The sequence below is a fragment of the Pagrus pagrus genome (assembly GCF_965226575.1).
Source record: "Pagrus pagrus genome assembly, chromosome: 9".
In the NCBI taxonomy this organism is placed as follows: Eukaryota; Metazoa; Chordata; class Actinopteri; order Spariformes; family Sparidae; genus Pagrus; species Pagrus pagrus.
In genome coordinates, this window is record NC_140193.1 from 4161999 (window position 1) to 4189976 (window position 27978).

At 42.1% G+C, this 27978-nt stretch overlaps 1 protein-coding gene across 5 annotated transcripts in view; it reads right to left on the minus strand.

The window, feature by feature from the left end:
• col6a3 (collagen, type VI, alpha 3) overlaps positions 1-19162 on the minus strand; it is a 118962-nt gene extending 99800 nt beyond the window's left edge. For 2 of the 5 annotated variants that reach the window (XM_084362092.1, XM_084362089.1), the window contains exons 1-6: positions 18908-19162; positions 9817-9932; positions 6255-6851; positions 4145-4738; positions 2412-3038; positions 1716-2303 (exon numbers count right to left, since the gene is read on the minus strand). In XM_084362092.1, coding sequence (XP_084218218.1) covers positions 1716-2303; positions 2412-3038; positions 4145-4738; positions 6255-6851; positions 9817-9901 — 2491 coding nt within the window. In that variant the 5' untranslated portion in view covers positions 9902-9932; positions 18908-19162. Of the gene's footprint in view, positions 1-1715; positions 2304-2411; positions 3039-4144; positions 4739-6254; positions 6852-8680; positions 9453-9816; positions 9933-18907 lie in introns of those variants that run through there. The other 3 variants (XM_084362088.1, XM_084362087.1, XM_084362091.1) reach the window with 2 other exon arrangements.
• Positions 19163-27978: the final 8816 nt, after the last annotated feature.

The window sequence follows — 27978 nt, forward strand, 5'->3', positions numbered from 1 at the left end:
AATGCAGCTATCTCTGGTTGAATGGACAAAAGTTCACCAAAGACAGGAAGGTTGAAAATAAATCTGGAGGAGAAGGCAATTTTCTGAAGTTCTTCCTGTTTAGCGTTTTTCATTCCAATGGCGAAAGACAGAACACCGATTTGTTTCAGGCGTAAGGCAGCTCCTGAAACATCATCATGGGATTTGCCACCAGTCAGTAAAAACAGAATCTGAGGGACTCCCTCCAGACGTCTACTCCCAGATGAAGCCGTGAAAACATGGTCTTGAACGTACTGTAGAGCAGCTCCGGTGTTCCGAGGTCTTCCACCTTTATGGCGAAGACTCCTTACAGCATAGATAATAGCCTTTTTGGATCGGTGAGTTTTAAGGTTGAAGTAAACTTTGGTGTCATCACTATACTGTACGACAGCCACTCGAACTTTATCTTCTTCAATGTCCAGCTCATCTGCCATTCTTCTGATGAACTCTCGAATAGCTGGAAGTCCATTTCTGGACTCATCCGACCCATCAAGGAGAAACACTATGTCCCTCTTGTTGCTCCCTGTGTCAACAAGGTGATACATGGATAAAGAGAGAATTCACGAACTGCACGTTCAAGTCTTTTCTACGTCCATGCGTATTTATTGCATGAGCATGTTCAGAGGAATGAACTGAGCGTGAAAAGAAAGACGAGCCATGGCTCTGAAAGTGTTATTTTCAAGCAGAACTGCTAAAGAACCATCTTTTTTATCAAAAAGATGTATGAAAGAATTTGTCGACTCGTCTTCAACACTGAAGTGGACAATTGGAAAGAGGCGTAAAAGAGGGCTACATTATTGAAAGCCTAGAACAGTTGTTTATTTTTCAACAGAATAGATTTTCTAGCAAGGGTAATGTCATGAATGTCATGCAGCAGATCTGTGCCAAAACATTTCATAATTTTTCATCACAGAGTAAAACAAGTGAGAGTAAAACATTGAGAAAAAATAATGAAATATTGCACTCTTTGAATTCTTACCTACTAAATCAGAGATTCCATTCAGGGTTTCCTCAGTGTCTTTGTTCATGTTCAGTGTAGCAACAAGTTGTGAGTGGATTGAGCTCAACTTTGAGAAATCAGTGACCTTGTATGTGAAACCAGGTTTGAAGGCAATCATTTCCAACTCTGAGGGGTTGGCATTTCCCACTCCAATCCCCACTGACACAATTTCATGCTCTTTAAGTGCAAAAGCTGGGCCTCTCACATTATCAGTCGATGGCTTCGAACTTAGAAGAATTAAAATCTGGGGCACTCCTTCTAGTCTCCTACTGCCCGTTGAGGAAGTGAAGACACTGTGCCTCACAAACTGGAGAGCTGCCCCGACGTTAAGGCGCCGCCCACCCTTGTGTCTTAAGTTATCTATGGCATTTAGGGTGTCGTTCTTTGCCTTGTGAGAATTCAGATCAAAGTTGACCTCAGCTTTATCAGCAAACTGAACCACAGACACTCTGTCTTGGCTCTCACTGACAGAGAGGGTCTCCACAATGCTCTTTACAAAGAGTTTTATCTCTTGGAATCCATCTCTTGTGTTATCAGAGCCATCCAGTAGGAAGACAATATCTCTTTTTACAGCATTGCTTTGTACTAAGACACAACAAATAAGATTCAGTCATTCTAATAAAACACCAAAAACATCAGCAGAAACACTTTTCTGAAAGCAAACCCACACGCCAAAAACAAAAGAGATTGTTCCTACCTTGCCGTATGACGACCTCCAGCTGTTCCTTTGGAAGGCTCACATAGGTGTTGAGCTTTCCTGGTATGGTGCTGAGCTCACTGAATTCCTTCACAGTGAAGGCAAACGAAGGGTTGTGTGAAATGGCCTCAATCTGCCTTGGGTCTGCATCCTTGACACCAACGCCAAATGGAACGACTCCCTCTGTCTTCAGTGAACCAGCAGGTTCCTTCACGTTATCCCTGGACCTGCTTCCACTCAAAACGATCAGAAACTGAGGGACATTTTGCCCAGTCCGGCTGCCATGCCTTTCAGAGAAGATATTGTCCTTCATGAATCTGAGAGCAGATCCTGTGTTCAGACTACGTCCACCAGCCACTGTCATTCTGTTAACAGCATTTATCACATCATCTTTGGTTTGAAAGCTGTTAAGGTAGAAGCTTGGAGTTGGCCTCTCGCTGTGTTGAACCACTGAAACTCGTACCTTATCCATCCCAATGTCAAGTGGTTCAATTACTTTAATGATAAAATCCCGGATGTAGGGAAAATCTGCTCGGACATTGTCTGTGCCATCAATGAGGAAGGCAACATCCCTTTCACCTCCAGCAGCTGAGGGAAAACAACAAGAGCAAAAAAACAAAATGTATTGTTACGAACCGACCTTTTATGTTCGTCACATTTATTTCATTAACAGAAACAGAGAAATACTAAACTCACCAGGTTCCTCAGGGAATGTTGATGTTGTCACATCTGTATCGCCAACCACTGTTATCAACTTTGGCATGACTAGTTCAGCCATAGCTGGTAAATTTGAGAATTGTGCGTCATGGTAAGCCAAATCTGGAACAAAGGCAACGGTTTGCAGTAGGCCTTGATCTGCTTGCCCAGAACTGACTGTGAAGGTCAAAACCCCAGCCAGAGCCAATCGATCAGCTACAGTTTTAAGCTCATCCTGGGCTGGACCACCTGTGATCAGAACCAACACCTGCTGGACTCCTTGCCTTCTGCGTGACCCAGTTGATGGCTGGAACATGTTGGAAAGGGCATAATTCATGGCAGCTCCTGTATTCAGAACTGTGCCTCCAGTTAGCCTCAGTTGAGAGATTTTATTCACAACATCTTGCCTGTTGCTGTGGCTGTTCAGATAAAATTCAATTCTGGGGCGATCAGCAAACTGCAGGAGACCAATCTGGACCCTGTCAGGTCGTACTTCTAGCTGGTTGACCACGTTGATGATGAAGTCTCTCACATAGGGAAAGCTGCTGCCAATGTAGTTTGAGCCATCCACAAGGAAGACAATGTCTCTAACCACTTTTTGAGTCTGCACTGTGGTTATCTCCACCACTAAGAAAGAAGCACAAAAACAAACAATTATTTTCTGTGATAAACCACACGTATGTACTTTCATTGGTAACACATTTATAGATTAAAAAGATGCCCTCTGAAACTATTATCTAAACATGCTATAAAGTTGATTCTTTGATACGAGTTACTCTCACTGCAAGCTGAAAGTCAGGGTGATGCAAATGGATGACAAATAAAAACATAAATATAAAACATAATAAAAAGAAAAACATGAGGTATCTTAGTAAAATGTTGGTTGAGCACAAGCCAGTATAACAGAGCTCCTTGTTTATGTGAGGCGAGTGTTTTTGTGTTTGCTTGTGTTCTCTCATCTGACAGTCAGACAATGCTTGGATGCAGGCGACAGATTTGTTTATAAAAATGCATCTCTCTCTCTCTCATTTAGCCCACTTTGTAGAAAATACCGAGATATACGTATAGCAAGTATTGCTACAGATACAAAATATTTGCCACTATCATAACTCTAAAGAGTTATGCTGTCTGGGTATTCTACTCTGCTGTGTATTGTTCTGGCATCTAAGAAGCCTTCAGACCTTAAGAGTTGTTACTCAAACTACATTTATTTTCTGGTATTTAATGTAAATAAGACACAACACGCTCGACTCACGTATATAATTTAACTACGGAGTGCTGAATCCCTCTTGAGCAAAAAGGAAAATAAAGGACAGCACTCCAATTAAACTGTTTATCCTTGCCACACGGACGTTTCAGGCAAAACGCCCTTCTTGCAAGTCTGGCAATTGCCAGAACATGCTGCAGAAGGGCTTCTTGCCCAAAACATCCATGTGGTATTTAATGTCTCATCTTTTTATGGGACGCCACTCCTCCAAAAGACCTTTCCTCTTCTTGTGGTGTGATGATAGTGGTGGAGAGCGCTGTCTAACATGTTCCTGGAAATTTTCCATACATGTTCAGTTGGGTTAAGATGCCACATCGTTGTTCAGGAGAATCTGCGTTTGTTTTTCCGCTTACTCATTAAAGATCTCGTTTAATTTGTCACTCAGATGTATTTTTCCATTTTAATCAAAGATCAGACAATTCATTAACTGAATTACTCTTGAAATGTAATGAATGTGGTTAGTTACCTGGCTCGGTAGGTACTTCGGTCACCACCACCCCAGCTAGTGTTGAGAGTGAATCCAAAATTGGCTTTTGGCTACGAGGCAGTGCGCGGAAGTCCTTCAGAATGAACACAACATTTTCGGAAAAGGCAACCTGCTTCAGTTCATCTCCATCTGCAGTCCTGGCACCTGCAGCTAAAGTCAGTGCGCCCATTCTCAGCAGGGCCCTCGCAGGTTCTTCCACACTGTCACTGGACTTTTTACTGGTCAATAGCAGTAAAAGCTGGGGTACCCCCTGTTGAATACGACTGCCTCTCTCAGGTCGCAGCATGTTCGTCCGCACAAAGTCCAAGGCTGCTCCAATGTTGACTGTCTGCCCGGGTCGTGGTTTGATGCCACCCAAAGCAGCATTTATCTCATCCCTGGTTCCGTAAGTGTTGAGATCCATCACTAGTCGTGGGGCAGTGCTGAACTGGGCCACACCAACTTGAACTTGGTCTGGGCCGATTGGCATGGCGTCGACAAACCGCTTGATGAGTTCACGCACGGCTGCAATGCTCTGTGTACCCATTGTATTGTCGATTAGGAAAATGACGTCTCGGTTTCCAACTGTCAACACTGAAAAGACAAGAAAAAACGTTAACAGCTGATTTTAAGTGAGGTTCTAATAATAAACCTACAGAGGCTAACACAGACAACCAATGATACGCTATGATTAAATTCACATTTTCTATTTATATTGAATTATTTGTGTTTTTGTTAACTAATTGACATACTAGACAAAGAGGGACGCTTTCTTAATGTTTTGTTTTGACATTGGATTCTCATATGTACGATTTCAGATCAGAATTGATATTTAATTGTTTTGAAAGCTGCATATGGACACAACATATGGTACCCTAGAAGGTATCAATTATGCTTAGAATATGAACTAAAAAACTAAATAACATTAAAAATCAATACACAAAATTTGAAATAAATATGCTCTGCAGAGCAGAGACAAGTCTGTAAGAGACTTTGGCTCATTATGAACGGCTGTTTCCATTGGAGACAGTTGATTTTTATGTCTTGGCCTTTTATACGGTTCATCAAATCATTTAACTTCATTTTACAAAGGTAGGTCATGTATTTAAAGCTACTCCAAGGAACTTTAATTGGTGGCCACTGGTGACAAAAGATGACAGTGGTGAAACAACTTTAAGTGCCGCACCACCAGACTACAGAGCAGCTTTAGAGACGTATTATTCCTCCTCAGCACTCCGCCATTAAACAAAGCGTTAATTTTATGACTTCTCACTCCCAACGCATCAAATACAGCAGCCTGGTCAGTGGCCCAATGCTTCAAAGTTTGCCGCTGTAGCTACCTCTCTAGCATCACTTGTTGAAGCATCCGCCTAGTGCAGCAGCATAAAGACTGAGAAAAAGTCCAAGTCAAGGTGTGGTTGGGATGGTTGAATGGGCCACTGACCAAGCTGCCTTATTTGACAAGTTGGGAGTGAGAACTTGTTGGTAGGTCATATGGAGGCATCAGTCTTAAACTAAGACTGTTTTATAACCAATAAAAGTTCCTTGTAGTAAGTCGACAGTGTATTTGTTCTCAACTAAACGTGTGTTGGAGCTGTCTCTTACTCAAAATTTGCCAACGAAAACTGGAAGCTGCAAACATTTTCCATTCAGATTATATCATTCATTTGGATACCAGAACTTGTAACTGCAAAATACTTAAACTTTATCAAGAAATATTTTTGTTTGCTGGTGGGATGGGAGTGGGTGGGAATTACTAGTCACCGTGGTAACCAAGACAAATGGATGAAAAACCTCTTTCAATGTCTTTCCGTTCGTGTAATATCTGTTAACCATGAGGCTGTTTACCTCTACAGTGTCTAAATGAAACTTTGTGGATCTATACATTTGCAGCAGTTTAGTTCAGAACATTAAGATTTTATATTTATGCTTCACTTTCACTGTGTTTTTGCCACCTCTGTCAAAAGCCTGTATTATGATTGAGAATATGTAATTTTAAGTTTAGCACAAGCATATCTTACCTTGCATGCTACATTACATTCATTGTGAGCTTTTTAGGGCCCTTAAACAAGCACAATGCACCGCCAACATTTACAGAAAAGTTACATACCTTCTGTGAACTCATTCTGAACTATAATGGTGCGCTGGATCACCCCGTTAATGTATGGGAGCAGCTGGTCACCCATGTTTGCCACTGCTCTGAAATCAGGGGCTGACAGGACAAAACTTCTATCTGTAGCAATCGTTTCCAGATCTGCAGTGGCAGAGTCACCAATCACCACGCCGAATGTGATAACGGCGGCCCTCTTAAGGGCCCGGTCACCGGCGCCATAATCATCATTGGCTTGCCCAGCACTGATAACAATCAACATCTGGGGCACACCCTCTTCTGCTCTGCCCCCAGCTGTTTCGCTCAAAAGGCTCTCGGCCACTTCCTCCAGCGCAGCCCCCAGGTTAGCTGTGTCGCCCCCTGGGTAGGCCAGGCCCTTCACAGCCTCCAGGACCGATGATTTGCTCTCATAGCTATTTAGATAGAACGCTATCGCTGGGTCAGCGCCGTACAGGGCCACTGCCACCCGAACAGTGTCCCTGCCCACATCAAGGCGCTCAATGATTCTCAAAACCAAATCACGCACATAGGGGAAGTTTGCTGCTCCAACGTTCTCTGATCCATCAATTAAGAGTACTAGGTCAGCTGCATCTTCCGCTTTAAGGAGAGAGAGAGAAAACAAAACAAAATGGAACGTGTGAAAGCGTTAACATCGTGAGACAGAGACAAGAACTCGTGCTAGCATATCACTGCATGTGTCAAGTGACATTCAAGTGAACACATCAATTACAACATTGCAAAACACATCATACTGCATGTAGGCTGAACCAAGGAGATTTCCTAAAGTGATGTGACTAGATTTATTTCCCCTCTAAACGTAGCTTTAGCCAATACTTTACCCTAAAACATACTTGTGATACTGTGTGGGCCATTATAGCACACTGTGAGTAATTCCTACTGTTGATTGTTGAGGTATATTTAGGTGATTATAAGAATCAAACACTGGAACTTGAAATTGATTATAAGTCCCATCTATAATGTTGATATAGTGCATCAGGAAGCATTATTTGTGTTTTGTGACTGTGGTCACTAAGCATTATGAATGCACTGTGGTACACTATAAATGTCCCCATAATGCACTACTGATGTGGTATTTATAGAAAGTGTTACCGAATGATTAAGCTAATTCTCTGGGAACCAAAAATATATAATGTATACTAATGTTTCAGGGGCAGAATACATCTCCAATAAAGCCAGTTGAATTTGACATTATTTTGATTGTTACAGGAAAAAGTGAAAATTTGCTCTAAATAGCCCCAAAAAATTATTGGAGTGACTGTTGCATGAACGTACAATTATTTTTTTTCATAAAAACTTGTGAAAAAATATCATTTTAACTGTTCATAATTGTTACAATTGTTTAAAAAAATCCCTTTTTAAACCTGTGTGACATGTTTCTTGTATTTAAGCTCCATTGAGTTCAGCCTTCCAATGCAGACTCTTGTTACGGACCTCAGATAAAGTGACCAGTCATGATCCTGTGTCCCATCCTTGGTGCCCACAAGCTAAAGTACTTGAGAATGTATTACATGTAAAACATGTAAAATTTTGTATATTAGTTATGTTTCCAATTTTATTTTGAAGCGAATTGCGTTTGCAAATGTAATGTTTTTTTACTTTTGAGTTTCATAGGAATGCATTTCATCATTCCGATAACTTCCAGTTACTTATTATAACATATTGCACGCAATTCACGGACATCTACGTATGAAAACATTCTCAAAGCACTTCCTCTGCAGGTCAAGGATGGGATCAGGCAGGTTCATCACTGTTTCAAATACAGAATATTGCACATATTTTACACAGATAGACATTGTGACTGATAAGACAAACATACAAAATGCAAGACACATAAGCAGTTGTGCGTGGTTAGCTATTGTTAAAAGCCTATTGATTTTACAATGTGGTGTTTTAAAGGGGAAGCCATCTCGGAGGCAACGTTCTTCTCCAAAGGCTTCCCACAGGAGTGTTGTTAATCTGAGGTGTCACGATATAGATTTTATTCTGTTGTTGTACAATACAAACATGCATCGTCTGAACACTGTGTAATAGATTATGACTGAGGTTACTGACACAGAACTCAAATCTACCAAATTCAAAGGCACCTGGTACAGACTAGTTCTCTCAGTCCCTACTCATTGGATTTGTTCTGACCTTGCACAAGCATATCACACCCTACTTAGCACCATAAGGTGCTGTAAGGGTGTCAATCACATGCAGATCTCATTGTGATTTCAAAGCATTAGGGGTATATTAAGACAAAACAAGTGATGTTAATTTTGCAGGTAGATAGTGAAAGGTTATTATGGTTAAAAAATACTTGATTGTGTTAATAATAAAATCCAGTCACGGCCACATATGCAGCAACTCCTCCCTGCACATGTAGCCACATTAGTATGGTAGTGACACTGGTCCCATTTCATTACCTGTCCCTCCTCCAGCCACGGGGGCCTCGTTTGCCACAGGAGCCCCCCCTGACTGGGTCACGGCGCCGCAAAGCCCCACTACTAAATCTTGAATTACGTCCCGCAACGACAGGAAAGTGTCTACACTGAAAACATGAGTGTCATAGGGCTGGCTAGCCATCTCCCTGAGCTCAGAGTCCACTGCATCCTGAACTCCAACCGCAAAGACTTCCACGCCTGCCAGCCGCAGCACCTGAGCTGGCATGGCCACGTCATCCTGAGATCGCCCGTCGGTTAGCACCACCACCACCTGGGCAACTCCTTCAACAGCACGGCTGCCCGAAGCAGTGGTCATGTGTGTACGAGTCAGGAAATCCAGGCCCAGGCCAGTCCGGGTGCCTCCACCGCGGTACGACATAGCCTTGATGTGTGCCAGGACTCCCTGTGTTGTCGGGTAGCTGTTGAGCTGGAACTCAGTCGTGGGCTTGTTATTGTACTGCACGAGGGCAAATCTGAACCTGCCCCCTCCAACCTGGTGAAGCGCTTGCGTCAAGCTGTACAGAAATTGTCTGACATGCTCAAAGTTCTCCTCTCCAATACTCCAGGACGAATCCACTAGAAAGTATATATCAGCTGCCAACCCGTGTGCACAATCTTTAAAAGAGAGTGTTTGGAGGACAGAAGTGAAGACCAGTAAAACGATGCTTTGTTGTGGTGCCAAACAATAATGCAGTAGCTTTTTTTTTAGGTAGCTTGACAGCATCATTCTGCTTTGTTTGTCAAGAGCATCTGACTGGACACTCCTGACGCCTCTGTTTTATTTTTTTAGTCCCATGCTGAGATACACAGTTTAAATCCAGATTGAAAAACAAAATAACAATAATTGAAAAATATCCAGTTTACCAACAATGTACATTAGAGGTGAAATATCTTGTTACTTTATCGATATGAGTGTGTTTTTTATTAGGATGTCATAAGCACATAAACTCACTTTCCTTCAGGTGTAGATTATATAATTTCAGGAGAGCAAAACATGAAAAGACACCTCATTGAGCATTGCTGAAAACCGGACGAAAAGTGTTTCCCAAACAGATCGATCATCTGCTAAATGAGCACACACTGCTGACTGCAGCTGAGATTGATTCAGTTCAACTTACCTTCCTGAGCATCAAGGTTAGGGAGGAGTCCTGCGAACAGGACGCCCAGGAGGGCACACAGCGGTAACAACCGATGCCGCCTCATCTTCTAACACCGAAACAGCAAAAGGGGACACCTGTAAAACCAGAAACAGATATCAATGAACCAGGAAGTACAAACAAAATGTAAAGGTCCCATATTGTGATAGTTTTTAGGAAAATACTTTTATTTTGGGTGTCTAATAGAAAATGTTTACATGCTTTAATGTTAAAGAAACACCTTCTCATACTGTCTATTGCTGCAGCACCTCTATTCACCCTCTGTCTGAACCCTCCATTTTAGTGCTTGTCTCATGAAACCTCACTTCATGATGAGCACCTCCTTTAAGGCTTTTAATGTCCTGTTTTTCCCTATTTCTACTGCACTGCCTCTCTAACTATATCACATAGCATTACATAAGCTCGTCTTATTGGCCAAGAGCGCAACATTTAATCTTCGACACAACACACAAGAGAAAAATACGCCTCATGTCAGCCTTTTTTCTCAGCGTGTGCCAGAATATCAGAAATCCTCGTTGCTTCTGCTGCTGAAGTGTCACCATGTTCCAGTTACGTAACACTGGGTTGAGCATTTTTTCATTTTTCACATTAGGCAGTAGCACACTTTAGAAAAACAGTCCTGGTATCTGGTTTTAAATGCAGCTATGTTTCAATAAAACTTTAAATTGAATCAGCGTCGCTTTCCTAACCTTTTGCTTTTGTAAGTGAGGGAGCTGCAGTGTGCGCTGGTATCGGTAGCAGACCTGCAGAGTGGTAATGATCAAAACCACCTGTTAAAACTGCCAGCCAATGTGCTTTAGTAATTGACTCTGCTTGGCAAGGACTCTATTTTCCAACTCACAAAATAATGTGTTCTCAGGAGGAGTGTTGGACTGGAAAGTCCGGTTCCACAGCAGGGGTGTGTGTTTTCTATTAGGTCAGATTTTCCCCCATTGTGATGTTAAGCAATGTCACAGGAAATTAAAGAAAGGTCACCATCACTGACCTAAAAGGTTTAGCTCATCAAGTGTGCATGGTATATGTACAGTAAGTATGTGAGAGATATGCACTTCTTCTGCTTACTTATTCAGCTGATAGAGCATCTTTGCTATCCATAAATAAATAATGTCTGAACCACAGAGACACTTGTTTGTTCTGCAGCCACAGCCAGAGCGGCAATTATCCTAAAATCAAGTCCTATTGAGATGTAATAGTCGTGATCCTTAAAGTCATGTGTCCTTAAAGTTAACCATCACAGGTATACACCAGCCGTTACACAACCACTAACTATATAGAGAACTTAATTTTCTGTTTTTATATATTCATGGTGCATCGTCGAGGCAAGTGAGGAGGTTGGCCTGCCAGGTGTGTCGCCAATTTTGTGAAATAGTTGTTAAAAGATAAATAAACGTTATGCCAGAACTCTGTTATACAGCTAATATGCTACCAATGCACACAGTCTGTCCAAAAATTTTAATGCAGTCGAGGCATCGGGGAAGATGTTACCATGCTGCTTTTGATGTACCAGTCAATCTGCGTTCCAACTCTCACCTCACCTATGGTCACGAGCCTTTAGGTAGCGGAAAAATGACATTGCGGCTAAAAGAGTTTCCACCGTAGGCCGGCTGAGCCTCAGTGATAGGATGAGAATCGTGGACATCTGGTGGGAGCTCAGGGTCAAAGGGAGCCAGCTAAAGTTCTGATTCTGATTAGGATGCTTCCTCAGCACCTGCCTTTGGAGGTTTTCTGGGCACAACCAACTTGCTGGAGGGATTACATAACTCATCTGGCCTGGGAACCTCTTGTATTGTTGGTGAAAGGGACGTTTGGAAAACCCTGCTTAGCCTTTTGCCACTGCAACCTGACCCCAGATAAGTGGATGGAGGGATGGATGGATGGATGGATGGATGGATGGATGGGTGGATGGAGGAGACCATAGGAATGAATGGGCTGACTCACTTACTCACAAGGTGTAACTATATCCTCAATCTAAACCAAGTCTTAAACCTCAAACAGCCCTTTGAGAGTCGAAGGCTGCTTTCACTTTCCTCACTCTCTCGGTATGAAAGTCACAATGGTCTTCACAATAGTGGACCGCCAAGAGAACAGCCACATATAACCTATTAAACTTTCGGACCACCCAGAGGTAATTAAGTAGATCCAAAAAGACACAAGAGCAGTCAGAGCAGGACCACCCAAGCAATTATTGGAAAAGGGGGGAAAAAGTACATTTAACACACTGAAGCAAAGATCTGAGAAAAACAAATGGCACCTAAATGAACCCAAACTTCCAACCTACCACTCTGCAATGAGGAATAATTTTCACTTGTACAGAAAAAGAATAAAAAAGGCCTGAGATGTTGCACACAGCCAGTAACCAGTGGAGTCTTTAAACTAAGTGGGTCACCATTAAACTAATGATGGAGTGAAGGTAGAAAACTTGTGTCCCAGAGTCTTTAACAGCCTCTGTGCCTGCTGACACACACACACACACACACACACAATAAAAGCTAAGCATTAAGGGCAGCTTTAATGTGCACTGTAAGTAAAGTGGCATGCTGGTAATTAGAGATTTACTACTTTACTGAGAGCCGAAGAGGAGAACTTCTTCAAGAATGTGCAACAAGTTTTTCATTTTCCAGTGCCCGACAATGTAAACAATGCTGTGTTTTCTTTATCCAGTGAGTTTTTATGATGACGGAGGAGTCCTTCATGGATACTGAGGCTGTGGAGACAATTAATAATGCCCTCTGGTGGAGAAAGTAAGGCATTACAGGGTGCGATAGATCCTGATTTATCTACAAGTGCAGTGGGTGTGTGTTGAACCACCCGTGCACATATTGTCAAGAACGACCTGCGCAGCACAACCACAGCCCGATCTGTTTAACCACTGAGCAGTTGTGGGTTCAGGTTCTTGCTCAGATGTATCCTGCAGGTCCAGGAATCCAACTGGCAACCCTCCATTCATAAGAATGCTTCCATTAACTTTAGGTTACTCCCATCAGTGCCCCGGAGAAAATCATGCGAATACAACAAAATGTATTTGGGCACATAGATCCTTTTCATTGAAGTGTTTTTTCCGATTGCTAATTGAGCTTCAAATTGCAGCAATTAAGAACAAAAACTAAGAGTAAATCAGAATGAGTCAGAACTGAGACAAGGCACAGGCTGTGCAGGTCTTAGAAATGCAGAACAGATCACACTGAAGTCACTTTTGTTGACCTGAACCTTCTGATCTTGACCAAATGTGCACTTCAGTCCTTTTTTAAATCAAATGATTTTTTGCTGTGGAGTAAAAAAAAGAGACCCTTTCACAAGGATAGGAAACTGTGGGTCAGCTCGGCTTGAATCAACGCCACAATACACAGCGATAATTAATTATACACACATGGCTGTCGTACTTAGCGTGAAGCTGCAGCGAGTTTCTTTCGTTTGAGTCACCGTATTTAGGCTACGCTGGGCCCACTGTTTATGCAGACTGCTCTGTGCAGATGAGGATGATGAATTAGTCGGGGAATAAAAAATTGCATTGGTAGTCACTTTTTGCAGGCCTGTTGCTGTCATCAAAACACACTGACCAGACAAAACTTAACAAATAACTGCAGGAGTTATTGGACATCAAAATATAAGTGCTCAGACCCGGGTGGGGTCATTCTGCAGTGCCCTACAGGATGGTGATAATCACATGACGTGATGATCTTTTCATCATAAAACAAACGTGAAGTGTTTTGAGAATATGTTTCAGGAACGTTTAAAAAGTCTCCTTTGAACAGAACTGCCACTTGCAGTGAGAAATGTTCATCCCCTGCTGACACCGTCCAGATATAGGGCCTAAATCACCAAGTTCCTCTACTTCAAGGAAATCGAAGCTATCTTGGACACTGCAACAGATGTTTGTGCTCTCCACTCATGGTCATGTGATTTCAGGTCACTCAAAAGCCACTTCTCTGCAGAGCCTGCCAGGCCTGGCCAGTGTGTCAACACTATGGGTTCCCCTCACCGCCACAGAGGAAAACATAGTAGCGCAGTGGAGTCCTGTTTTCACTGATATGAGCAGCCAAAACAATGGCAGCATGGGGTTGGAGAGGGAAGATAACAAGAATGTAAAATACACAGTCTCCAGATCACTTTAATATCTTAAAACTGCATTGGTAATTTTGGGAGGGCAGGACTCTAAATCACACACATGGCTGACATGTTGTTCACCACTTTTACAGACACGGAGCAACAACAGCATTTGTTGTGGACTGTGTTTATGGCAACCATTTGGTCTCCACCAACTCCTGAGGAAACATCTGCCTCTGTAGCTGCTAATTGCTCCACTGTGTTCACCAGCTAGTCTCTGACTGTGTCTGTCTGCTGTCTGGTGCTGGGGCTGTCGTGGGGTTTATTAATTGATCATTAATTGAGATTAATGAGAGCGGTGATACTGAACCAAAACCATAAACTTGCCAAAAGAAATCAAAGGAATGAGCTAAAAGACTCAACAGGACTGTTTTAATAAATATCACCTGCTGAGCTGGTTGAAGCATGCACATTGAGCTCATTGATGAAATTGGTGGATTTGATTGATATTCATGTGTTCAACATGTAATTTAGCTCTTTATATTTTGTCAGTGTCCATCCAGAAGGCAACATATTGATTTTTTTTATCGATCTTTATCGCTCAGTTTAAAGCATTTGTTAGAAAAGTAATACAAAGTAATTAAATGTAATAAGTTACGTGACTTTGATGAAGGGATTAAAGTAGTTATTTTCAACAGGGTAACTGATCATCTGTAACCTACACAACCTACCATTATGTATCGTCATTGAACCTATTGTTAATATAAAATATTGATAAGTGCAGCTGTGATATTTTAAAAAAGGGACAATGCCATGAAAGAAAAAGGAAGAAATATTAGAACTAAAGGAAAAAATACATTGTAATTTGCTCTTTAATTGTATTATGTAACGCTGGAAGCTCTCTGGTATGAGTCTTACTTCCTTTAACCTTCACAAAATGCCAAATCATCTGCACCAAACATGCAGATCTGGAATTCACAGTGAACTCAGTAACTCTCACTCTCTCACTGCATGCACACTTTAACCATACAAAACACATCAGGGCCTCAAAACTGCCATCCCTCCAGACTCAGAGCCCCCTGTGTGATGAGCAACTTAAGGATCTAGTTTTTATCGGAGAGGACTGAGACAATGACGATCACGCATAGTTTAATCTATGTGCTGCTTTCTGCAGATATCATATCACTGCCCCTCAGTGAGATCCATGTGAGGTTTTTTGTTTCTGAGCTGCTGAGGTCGACTTAGCTGTGACTCTATATGCAGAGTCACCACTTAATCTTTGTGTTATCCAGTCACCACCATAAAGTGACATGCTCCACAGAGTAGCAGTAGAAGTAATGAGCAGTTTATATTATACAGTGAGCAGGAGATACAGCTCTGACACTGTATATAGCAGTAGATCTTGCTCAGCGGTATTATTTATAGTTGCCGGTGTCACTTTGCATCTACAGAGCAAGATAGACGCTGCAAATGTGCCCACGAGCGCTCTGAAGCACGTTTGCAGCTGGACCTCACACACTCATTTATAGCAAAGACCACATAAACACGCACACACACACAAGCATGCACACATAAACACACTCAGACAAGCTTACAGTGCAGAGCAGCACACAACTCCATCGGTGTCAGACGGATAGCGCTGTTATTAATTGCAAAAGCAGACCTCCAAGGAAAGGCAGAGGAATGTGGCTCACCTCACACAAACATGCAGAGCAGCCGGCCTTAGATGACAGTGATAGAGATAGAGAAGCTTGACTTCACAATCAAACATCAAGATGCTTTTCTGACACATAACAGGTTTAAACAAAACAAAAAAGTGGCTGCGAAAGCGAAGCCGAAAGTCTTTTACAACTGGAAAATACCCTCAGCATTATATTACCAGTGGACCACAGGACTACTTGTACTTGTGTCAGTGTCTTTAAATGTTCACCTCTCTCATCAGTATGCAACATGCAGCCAAAAAGTGAAGAATATTTTTTTAAAAACAAAAAACTTTATACCCAGCAGCAAGACTGACAAAGTTAGCAGCTAGATGGTGAACACAGTGGAGCATTTTGCAGCTCAAGAGCCAGATATTTACTTCCGGAGTGAGCAGAGACTAACACAGAGCTGAAAGTAGAGTGATTATTGGACTCAGATTCATCAGCTGATCAGAATCATACATCTAAATTAATTTTAATGAAGCTCTGAGTGTGAAAAAACACAGTTATTTGCTAACACGTTCGCCATATCAACCTAAAGTGTGATGAGTCCCTTTTTTTGTTTCCACTGCCCCCGAGTGGCCAATAAATCAGATTTAACTCAACATTAAATACAGACCTGTCCCATACACGCTGAACAAACCAATGCATTCTCCAAACACTGAATTAAAGGGGCATAAGTGATTATATTAAAGCCAGATCAACACCTACAAAGTTCATCATCAGTCATTAAAGATGTCACAGTTGATCCCTCTCTTTGACTTGCAGATGCTGTTATTTGTTTAAATTATGTCATTAACTATAAAAGGTGTCACAGGTTGAGCTAACACACACAAACACACACAGATGAAACGACACAGTTTATATTTAGTAACTGGAATTCATCCAAAATGCAAACCACAAGTGTTGCCTCTGAGCCTAATTGGTCAAACTGTCGAATACTTTATTACAGACTGAACCCTTGTACGTATCAATTATACTGTCAGCAGCACTTATTGAAGGCAATATGCATAAATCCAAGCTGAGAGATCAGTGAAAAATAAGTGAAGGCACGAGGGACGTGAGTCATTTCTACTGATGCAGCTTCTGAGGGCGAGACAACTCTACACTGCCACTTACTGGCAGCGTTGCGAGGGAGCTTGTTCATACAGCATGTCTGACTTTGCTCTAGTGAGCCTCCACATGTATGAATCAATCCGTGTGGAGCTGCACGGCCCGACCCACCCTTCAGCTGGAAGGATGCTGATGTGACATGTGTGGTGCAGATGAGGAGGAGGATCGATGATGACTTTAAAAGAGGGAGGGGGGCGGCAGGTTGTTCCACGCAGCTGGAGCGTATTAGCTCGTCTGACACCTAGCAGATGTGTGTTCGAGCACACATGGCCAATGTGAGCCTGCGAGGTTGAGGCCTGAGTTCAAGTGCTGAAGTCGGTAAGATCAGATAGTAAGGTGAGGTCATCGCTAAGATCTATTTTTCCCTCAATTTGGGTTCCTGTGATCTCAGTCAGTCAATCAATCAACACCTCGAAATGACCACAAAAAGGACAAAGACGACAGAAAACTGATGCCATCACCGCCCACAAACCTCACTAATCAATACATAATGTTTCGGAGATACTCCTGATTTAAATCCTTGCAATTAAAAGGCTGCAGCTTCTATGAAAAGAGCACGTTGGAGCGGCAGCAGCTCATTGAGACCAGAGACCTCTCTGAAAAATGTTCCAACCTTCCAGACATCTGTGCTGCATCATGGAAAAAGACTAAAAGCTGGAGAGAGCGGAGCAAGTCATAAAACACACTGATGCTGATTTATAATGTATATTTAAAAAATCCTTTGTTATTAAGATTCCTCCTGATGAAGACCTGCCAATAAGATTTTAAGACATAAGCTTCCAAAGGGGAGCTGAAGCATCGTCATAATGCAGCTAGTAAATTATGTAAAAAGCACATAAAGCCAAATCTGGAGCGCGCACAAAGTTTCCTCCTGCTTTTGAACGACGACCAAGTTCTTCCTCCCTGTGTCGTAGCAACGGGTGACATGCAAACATAAAAATACGTGGAAGCAGTAGCTCATGAGATGTATTTATGACTAGTGTCCAATTTAATGTCATTAGTTGTGACGTGGAAGACTAAACTAACTTAATTTGCCCGTCAAATCCCACATTGCTCGCAGTGAAACACTGCAGTGAGGACTCTGAATTCCTCTGTCTCTACTTAGACAGTCGTTGGAGGAGAAGTGAAAGATTAACAGCTCACACCTGGTCCACTAAACCCTGCAGTCTACCACCACCACCCACTCCCACCTCCTCAGTCCAGTGGACCAAACCCCTCTCTGGTTCTCCTGGTTCATCTGGCCAGAAGTGTGGAAAACACTTTCTTCACACTTTTCCACTCCTGTACTAGTTTCATAGAGGGTGTGGTTTTGGGCTACTGCTGCAGTGGAAACATCTTCCCATCCAACTACTCTTCTTTACAGCTCACATGTGGGTGTGGAGATTTTTAAACATTTGGATGTGACTGTACCATTACTAACAAATTCCCTATTTAGCGTAATTGAATGAGCGATCCCAGAAAACTAACTAACTAAAAAATGAGCTCTTGAAAGACGATCAATGACACTTTTTAACGTAAGATACAGCATTTTTAGCGGGTTTTGATACAAGCATTAAATACAGTCTGTCCCATATCTGCTGTTTTTGATGATCACTGCATGAAAAACTGCATTCTAGCATAGAAAGTACATTACAAACCACTAATCAGTTACTCAGTGCAAAGCAGCTGGTTCGCAGCTGTGACGCTGATCTGAGACGACAGCTTGACACTTCAGAGCAATTTAGGGATTTTACATTTTTCTACCTGACACCTGTGCAGTAAATTAAACTTTTGCACAAACCAAGAATGTCAAAGAGAAAGGCGAGCATTTTGAAGAAAGGGAAAAGAGAGCGCACACGCCCCTCTCAACTCACATGGAGCGTACATAACATTGCTGAGGTCTCCTTCCTCTCCCTAACTGCGGCTCACCTCTTGCCCTTGCAGCACTCTCACCACTAAAGTATAGGTTGCAGCCATGCTGCTAAACGCATGCTGTCTGATATTTATAAGCTATAAGCCAAAAACTCTGCGCAACCTTGTGATTATGACACTCATCATGTTGTGAGCAGAAGTTGCGCTAAGGTCAGTGCATTTTTTTTAACATACAGTGCAAACAAGGTGAATCCTTGAAGGAGATAAAACTGAGAAATGGAGCAAGTCTGTAAAAAAGCGAGCAGAGATCTCTTTTTGCAAGAAGTGGAAGATTTCAAACTTACCCTTAGCTGAAGTAGCTGTACTCCACTGTTTTTGTTTTTGAAGAAAAAAAGAAATTCAGTTATGTAAATTGACTGCAAGCTGGAATAATGATCATTATCCTCCTGGTAAATTCCCCTTGCTGGCTTTTCCAGCACCTTCCAGAGGAAGGCTGCCGAGCAAAGCAGTGATAAGGTCACTGATGAGAGATGTGCAGAAAGAGGGGTCCTGAGTGAAGGAGGGAAACGGCTGAGAGAGAAAGAGACAGACACCCGCCCGGTCTCAAACCAGAGGAGCTGTGGTGCTGAGTTCAAGGCTGGGATGGGACAAACTTCCAAACTCCTGGAGCTCTGCCACCTCTCTCTTCCTCCTCCCACTTCTCTGAAGAAAGGGAAAAAAAGAGAAAAGAGGAGGGAGAGAAGAGGGTGAGCGGGGGGGAGAAAAGACGCAAATGAAAACCAGACACAGCCCTGTTTGGTCTGGACGTGAGCAGTGGGGAGGATGATGTCACAAATCCGGAGCGGGATTTTCTCTTTACCTTTTCCTACATTTTGCCGTTTCTCCATCCACCTCTGTGGGGCCCTTTTTCTTACATGTCAGCTAGTTTGAGTTTCTTTTTGGGTTTTGAAACCAACGAAAAAAATTCAAGTTGTGGCAGAAAACCTTCTTCCACCCTCTCGTAGTTAGATTGAAATTACACTTACTGTGGTTTAACTAACTAGCATTTTATGATAAAATGATCGAGGACATGCATGTTTGTCAATGATGACTGATTCACTATAATTTGACGTATCGTTTGTCGGACAATTCGACAACAAGTCTCACTAAATCAAACACTCACACAAAAGAATGTGCAAGATGGCGTCCCGGCAGAGGATCAAAATGTGAATGCTGTGAAGGAAAAGCAGTGATGCAGTGCCCTGAATGTGACCGTCCCTCAACAACAAAATAAAATCTGCAAACGCAGCCGATGACATCGCTTAAAAATTCACTTTTATTTCCAGACTTGCTCAGTTTTGAGTGGAAGTCTTAGCTGCACGAATCGATATTTCTATATTTACGATGGATCAGATGACTGTAAAGTGACAGACGTGTCATGGTGATGACCTCTCGGGGATTTAGATTCATTTTTTTTTAATAATCATGCCACCCAGCAATAAACGACAGACAGTTAAAAATTAGCTGGTGAACATAGTAAAGCATTTAGCAGCTAAAGAGACATTTTAGTTTAAAGTTGGTGCAGAGCAAAAAATGCCATTGTATCCTTAATAGGGTGATAATATGCAGCACATTTTATGAAAATAAATAAATCATATAATATTATATAATATTTTTTAATTAGTGTAAAAAGTACTCACTTAGATATTCAAATATCACCTGAAACCAACAGTCGTTATGTTTTTGCTACCTCGGGCCTGAGCCTTTCATATCTGAAGAGGGAGTAAGTCCTCTCCAAGTTCACCCACGGATTCATTCAGGAAAGTTACTCAGTTGCGTTTGAAGCCAAAAAAAGTTCAACTTCCTCGGTATGAAACTAACCGGATCCTGTGGTCCGTAGAGGATGCACACTGGAGACTTCAGCCGGCCAAGTGACTAACTTCTAGTTAACTTGAATAGGAATAAAAGAATGTAATGGTGTGACTCTTCTAAACTTTCCACAGTTATTGGAGTTGAAGGAATCGAATACTTTTTACAGGGTCGTGAAACTCAAAAAAATCTATCCAACCATTTTGTCCACTGGTTCAAATTGGCTTCAAAGTCCAACACTTATAACTGAGGGCTTGGGTCAGCAGAGGTGCACTGCCATGTTTCTACGGTAGCCCGGAGCAGACAAACCAAACATCTGGAGAGGGCCTTTCGTGTTTTTAGTGGCCACTGGAGGGGAGGGTTGTAATCTGCAACCACACTGCTAGAGGCCACTAAATCCTACACACTGGACCTTTAAACATTTCAGCTTATTATTTTGAAGTTCTACATTATTTCTTTCACTGACAGTGTTTTTTTTTTGACTGCTGCTATTGTCCAATCACATGTACGGTATACAAAACATCAGTATAGAGCAGCGTGGAATGCTTTAGAATAAATACAGCTCGCTGCACAATACACTAACGTCAACAGGAAAGGAAACCTTGGCAGCTCTATTAATTAAGGGAGGACTGCTGCTGCATTTTTCTGTCAGTGAGCTAAAACAGACGTTGTTCCCAGAGGACAGTGTGCTGTGAAATTAACTCTGGTTGTATCCGTGTGAATTAAAGCTGAAAGCTGAACAGCAGATGAGTGTTAACTCTTAACTCTGTTGTCCCACTGAACCATCTGCAGTTATGCTGTATGTCTGTAGTCATCAGATGCAGAACAACCGACTCCTACGAGCACCATATGGAAGTATTTATAACGCTGGCCAATTGCATCCATGTTCTGTTGTCTGTAGGTCATTACTCACGCCACCAATATTTCCTGCAAAGCGGTGCGCTGTTATGATGGTGCTAGGCAACCACTGGTGTAATAGTCATTGAGTAACAAGCTGTTGCATGTTCTGAGAGAGCAAGAAGATCCGATAAGCAGAAAACTGCCCCGAAATTATGAACGATTCAACTTTTTTTAAACTCGGTCACCATTAATTTGTGCTTTTTTAGGCGTTCGTCTGCAGGATGTTCAGAGTTGAGATCAAAGCGAGAGGCTGACTGATCGACTCGATCCAAATATTCCCTCATCGCTTTAGGAAACATGTCTTACATACATTCCCTCGTGAGCGAGCTCTAACCCGACACAGACCCTTCAAAATTAAAACCTTTCCCAGTCACAGTGTCACAAGGACTAATAATGAAGTTGCTGGGTGTTGTTAGTTTCCTGCTCACAGCTTTAAACGATTGCCGAAGCGGGGCAGAGCTGACATCTGTGTTAAGGTGATCCTTTGATGCATGCCACCAAGGTGACTTCATGCGAGTGGAGATTGTTTTCCTGCCCTGACTCTTGTGTCTCTCATTAATAACTGTCAGCTTTCATAATACGGACAGGTATGTGACACGAGACAGAATCGTTCAACTTTACACAGAAGAAAGTCGAACTAACGGACGTTTTCTTCAGCATCTCGATGATGTTTTTGGGTGTTGGCTGTAATGTCACGAGTTTTCTACAGTTTGTGGAAATTATGAAAAAGCAAAAGGAAACGTGTCCTGAAGCGCTGTAAAACATTGAACACACTCAGTGTTTATTCTATTCTCAAATGAAAGCAGGAGACTCCCCTCCACATAACTGGACTATTCTTGAAGTTGCTTTTTTGAAGACGTTACCATTAGGAACAAACTGTTCACCGGGAAAAAGGCATGTGTTGATTCCACCGACACACTTATTTCCATTGGAGCGTAAGCAAATAAATGGGTGGAGATGCTCGGCCTTACCTCACTCCACCCGTGTCTGATGAGGAAAGTATTAATACTCCACAGCAACGGTAAACGTTCAACAGAAGGAGGTGCGAATAGGCGAGAATAACATTAAGCAGTCATCATTTTTAACTTTTTTAAAGCTGCATCTCTTTATCCAGCTCAAGCCTAAAGTCCCAATAGTAATGAATAATGCATATAAGGATAATCTGCATAGAAACATTACACTGGCAACATTATTTTCTACTTTTCTCCTAAGCTCTCGGTGGCTTTTAGCTTGGGTCCATGTTCACCCTGACTTCTTACAAACAAACCAGTTCATAATCAGCCGTTTAACTTTTTATTTCACGCTTCTACTCTCATATAAATCTGTGGCTTATTCTGCCATTATTCTGTCTTGGTCCGGTTGTTTCCTCCTGATCAGAGATGGATTGAGAGCTTTGACATCGGCCCAAAAGAACCAAACTAGATGGGAAAAATTCACCTAACTTCATATGGATTGGGTCCCTATAAGCCTTTTGTTTGCCACTGGGCTCCATGTTTTCCTGGATATATGTTGAACTACAAAGGAAGTGTGTCTGCCATTGAGCTATCACAACAGGAAGAGGCATTGTTTTACCCGGTCGCTGTCCTCAGATAGCGGTGAAACAACTGGAATAACTGGAAACTCTGCACTGCAAAAGAAAAAGAAAGCTCACTGATTCTTAAGTTTTTTGCTTTGCCCGGGCTGATAGCTAGCGGTAGCCATGTTGCTAATGCTTTCTTTGTGACAGTGGGGCCGACAGTATTACCTCAGGGAAACACTAGCACGGAGGAAAGCTGAAAAGTTTAATAATCACTTGCCACTAGGTTCTTAAACTAAACGACCAATATAACAATACTGTAAATTGTTACGGTGTCAAATGTTGCATTTGTATTTGAAAACAGTTTATGTTGAAGGCCTCACAGCTTATGCACTGTCAGCTCAGAAATAGAGATAAGACTCCTGTAATCTGAGATCCACTTGGCAACATGAGTGAGTAAAAGTCAGCATGTGATGAAAAACCGAGAAACGAGCGCTCGCTGGCCTCCAGCAGGAACGAGTTAACGGAGTTCAGTATAAGAGGTCAGATGCCAAATATTCGGTTTTACACTTGGCCAGGTTCAAAAGTACGCCAGAGCTCCAGAGAATTTAAATCAAAGCCAGCGATGTGCCGGGTGAGGTGGTCTGCTTCTCCTTCAGAGCCGGATCACACAAGCATCACGGTCCAGTCCCTGGTGGGGTGACAGTGCGAGCATGTGGCACACGAGCAGCCGCGCCGTCTCTCGTCTGCTTCGCTCCAACAGAACAGTCTGTAATAATCGTCGTAATGGTGTGTTGTGTTTGACAAAACACCAGAAAACACGGATAGTTGAAACGCAAAGTCATAATCATCATAGTCGAATCTTTTCTGTGGGGTTTTTTTATGTTCCTGTATGGTATAATACTGACTGGCACATGTGCTGTACTTTCCACTGTCTCCATGACTTTGACTCAGTAACACCCAGTGACTCATAAAAATATGAAACAAGCATTTTTTTTTTTTTTGTCATTTCACTCACAAGGATCCGCGACCACTTCAAGTCCACCGTGCAGCACAATGAACTGAAGAAGCGACGCTCACGCTGGAGCGAGTCACTCTTTGTGCTTTCAGCAGGTGGCCGCATCCAGAAACCGAGCTACTGTTCATTTCCTGAAGGGGGATATAGCGATCACATCTGGCCATACAAGCCGAGGCATCAGTCTAAATATGGAACTTATCTAAAGACAATTCTTATGAGCCCTGACTTGAATAAGTGGTCAGATTATAGGCTTCATTCGCTGGAGTAAAATGCTGAGTAATCGCTCCTGCTTTCCTTGACAGGGTGATGGAGGCCAAGCTGGTGCTTAGGAAGCTTTTTGTTGTTTGAGGAGCAATTTGAGCAGGGTGTTAGAGCAGTAATCTCCCCTCACAGAGGTTTTTGTATGTTTTTTCTACAAATATAAATGGATTATTACAGACTTACACACTGAAAGGTCACAAGGGGAGAGCTGAGAGAGTCAGGACGAACCAAATGAAAACTTTTAAGTGTAATAATTGTGTTTTACCTTGCAAATTTGTGCCATTGTTGCTGATCTCCGTTGTCCAATCTGGATTCTTACTGAGATAGTGTCTGACTTCAGGCCTAAAAAGTGCACATGGCAACATCGCAACGAATATTGCTTTATGAGAAAATATGGATCTGAAAGTTTAACCAGGAAAAAATAAACAAAACTCAGAGAACTGGTCTTCTGATTTATCGTCGACATCATGGCTTAAACCGAAACACATTTGTTTTTTTGCCCACAGTAACTCAGAAGACCTGAGGCCAACGTACCCAGGATGCATTTCTTCAGCTTCACTCGCCTCAACAATCACACTAAGCAGTCACACGAAGCTGGTTATCGACTCGATCAGCCGACCCTGCTTTCCTCATCTTGCCATGAGTGCTTTCACATGAAATGGGAGCACTGGCAACAGAGCAGGACACTTCATGAAGAAGAGCGAACTATTAGACAAACAGAAGAGGAAGTTAAACATCATCCAGGCTGAAAACAGCAGGAAGGGCATCTGACAAAAAAAATCACAGCCTGTGTGAATGTGTAAATTAAAGGCTCATAACATCACTGTCCATTCATTAAGCCAAGAGCAGATCTGACTACAGTTATGTTTGTGTCTCCCATGAGATAAATACGTTGCTTCGATGTGTGTACGACACCGAAACACTGAAAACACACAGATAACCCTGAAGTCACCTTGATAACCACAAATCCTGCTTCATGGGATCCTGTTCTGTGTGAGTGCTGGAGTTTCTTTATTTTTCATTCTTGTCACCACCGTGTGTTCTGCAGAGATAAGTTGTGAGTCAGCTGATCTTCAGTGACTTCACTCTTTGGAAGTAACTGCAAACTCAGCTGAGTTGGAAACACAAATGATACAATAATAACAACATAAAAATCAAATGTCAATATTCAAATACAATAGACAGACTCACTGTACTAACAAGATATGACAGCATCAAACATGTATTTTAGATTAATTAGATGTATAAACTTTGAAAATTCATCCTAAAAAACACAATAGAGAGCTGAAGTCACTTTATCTCAGAAACACTTTGTGTGGTGGTGAATGAAGAGACAAATAATTTATTGATCCTGTTCGGATTGTGTCATGAATCACACATAAGATGTAGATGAAGTCAATAAAGTCTCAAACTAATGAAATATCAGACTGTGAAAATACGTCATTATAAAGACGACAGCCAACAGCCTCGTTAGTGACGTCGTCTCGCTGAAAGGTCGTCACATCTCTCCTTTCACATAACTGCAGTCGTCAATATGAGCAGATTTATTGTGATTTTCATCTTTTTTAGCACCTTTTCTGAGCCCAGTTGGCTCCATGTTAGTGTTGATGATGTGTTGAGAGAGATGATGTAGAAAACTACATGATATTTTACTTTATTTATGACAAACTGAGACTTTCTTGACTTGAAAAATGATCTTTTAAATTGACAAACATCATATGTGTGATTCATGACACAATTCAAGCACAACAGAAAAGTTATTTGTCTCTCTCTATTCACCCTTATACAAAGTTTGTTGTGACTTTTGACATTTGTGCCATCACGTCGGATGGTAACTTATTAATCTGCATGAATACTTTTAATAGTTTCCATCCTTTTTGCTTGGTATGAGGAGGTTTAACAGAGATTTTACAACTTATAGCTTCTTACATTGTTTTGTTTTCTTCTGATTCTGAAGACATGAGGCCAATAATTGAGCCAAACATTACTGCTTTCCAGACATAAAACAGATAATCAACATATTTCTCTTATCAAGGCTTTCCACAGAGGTGGAGACACTAACCGGTCAGAGAGAAAACCCCCTGCAGTTTATCTAATGTTTATCACAATGTAATCAACTGATTAGTCACAGAAAAATCCCAAACTTCCTGACACGTCACACCCAAACAACCACAATACACACTGAACATCTTATCTGCACTTAATCCATTTAATTTTGCACTACTGACTGTATGAACTAACGTATACACACGTTGTGTTATCAGCTCATCTCATTTAGGACGAACATAATGAACACAGCAGAAACTCAATCATCTCTCACTAAGTTCACTCTGACGCTGTTACTTGTGGCTGTGATCTCCATTAGGCGGGAGATACAGAACTGGACGCAGCTCTTAACTCTGACAGATGCAGCAGATGTGCACCAGTGTGTGTGTGTGTGTGTGTGTGTGTGTGTGTGTGTGTGTGTGTGTGTGTGTGTGTGTGTGTGTGTGTGTGTTCAGGTGTTAAAACAAACTGCTTGCAGATGACATTGTAGGGAGAGCAGAGTGGGGATTGAGAGCGGAAGGCAGCGGAGGGGAAGCTCACTGGTCCTCCGTGAGTTAGGAAACAGAAACTTATCTCTTCGGGCATTTCTTAACAACTGTTCACAGTCTGCAGTGTCTCTTCTCTCTCTAAAGGTCATTTGTGCTTGTGAGCAACATATTTGTGTTTGTGCACGGGCTGCACGAGAGCATATGAGTGTTTTGCTCTCCTTGTGTAAACCAATTTGGGTTTTAGGCCGTTAAAACAACAGCATTTTTGTCAAGTGAGGTCATCCTGGCCAGACGGCGAGCGTTGGCTTCGCCTTAGGATTGAAAATAGATTTATAATAAGACTTATCACGGGTCAACAGTAGCATTCTCTAAGTTTTATTAATACAAATACTCTTCTAAAATGTTCTTGATTATACCACATGAATACTTTAATAGTTTAAATGTGATCTGATGTGCAATGATATAATGACAATGATGGATTCAACCCATTTAGATCCCATCAACGAATTTCTTTTAAATCCAACTTGAGCCATGTTTTCTTCCTGTAAAACAACATCTTGCCATCAACCCATCAATCAGCCTTTTAACTTTGAGCGGTGAGCGAGTGGCACACAGCTAACATTTCATTTCCTCACTGATTACACGCTTTATTCACTGTTTCGGGTGAAACTGGATCGTGCTTTATGAAGACAATGTTTTCTGGGTTTTTTTTCCAGAGTGTCCTCTGGCTGCTCCGCCTGAACTCTGGGTGATTTAAAGACCTTCCCTGATGAACACATGGCTGTGCTTGTTGCCAACGTAACCGCTAACAGAGGCTAACTGTACCAGGCCCTAAGTGAACACGGCCAGCGTCGGGACCAGACACAGAGTCCGGCCAACTGCGAGCAGCGTGACGACAGGGAATCCAGTCCTGCAGCCGTTAACGAGTTTAGCTGCTGTTAGGCGGTTACCACTTGCTTGTTTATTCATGCAGCTAACGTTAGCGGTCCTATCAGCTGACTAACATCAGGCCCTGGGTTTGGCTCCTGGCAAGAAAACCACCTTGATACTGTATTGGATAGAGTCTGCTACTGACATCTAGCTGCATGGCAGGGGGCATAACTCACATTGTAAACTAGCAAGTATTTTAGGTGCTGGTAGGTGGATTTTGCTGCCTTTGGACAGAGCCAGGCTAGCTGTTTTCCTGTCTTTGCGCTACGATAGTCCAATCAGCTGCTGGGTGGATGCAGGTGGAAAACTAATAATATACAGTAAGAAATAACTGTGTGTGCGACTCATCTCTGCAGCTGATCTGCAAATATTTTATCTAGTCACAGAGTTGAAAACACACAACAGTTC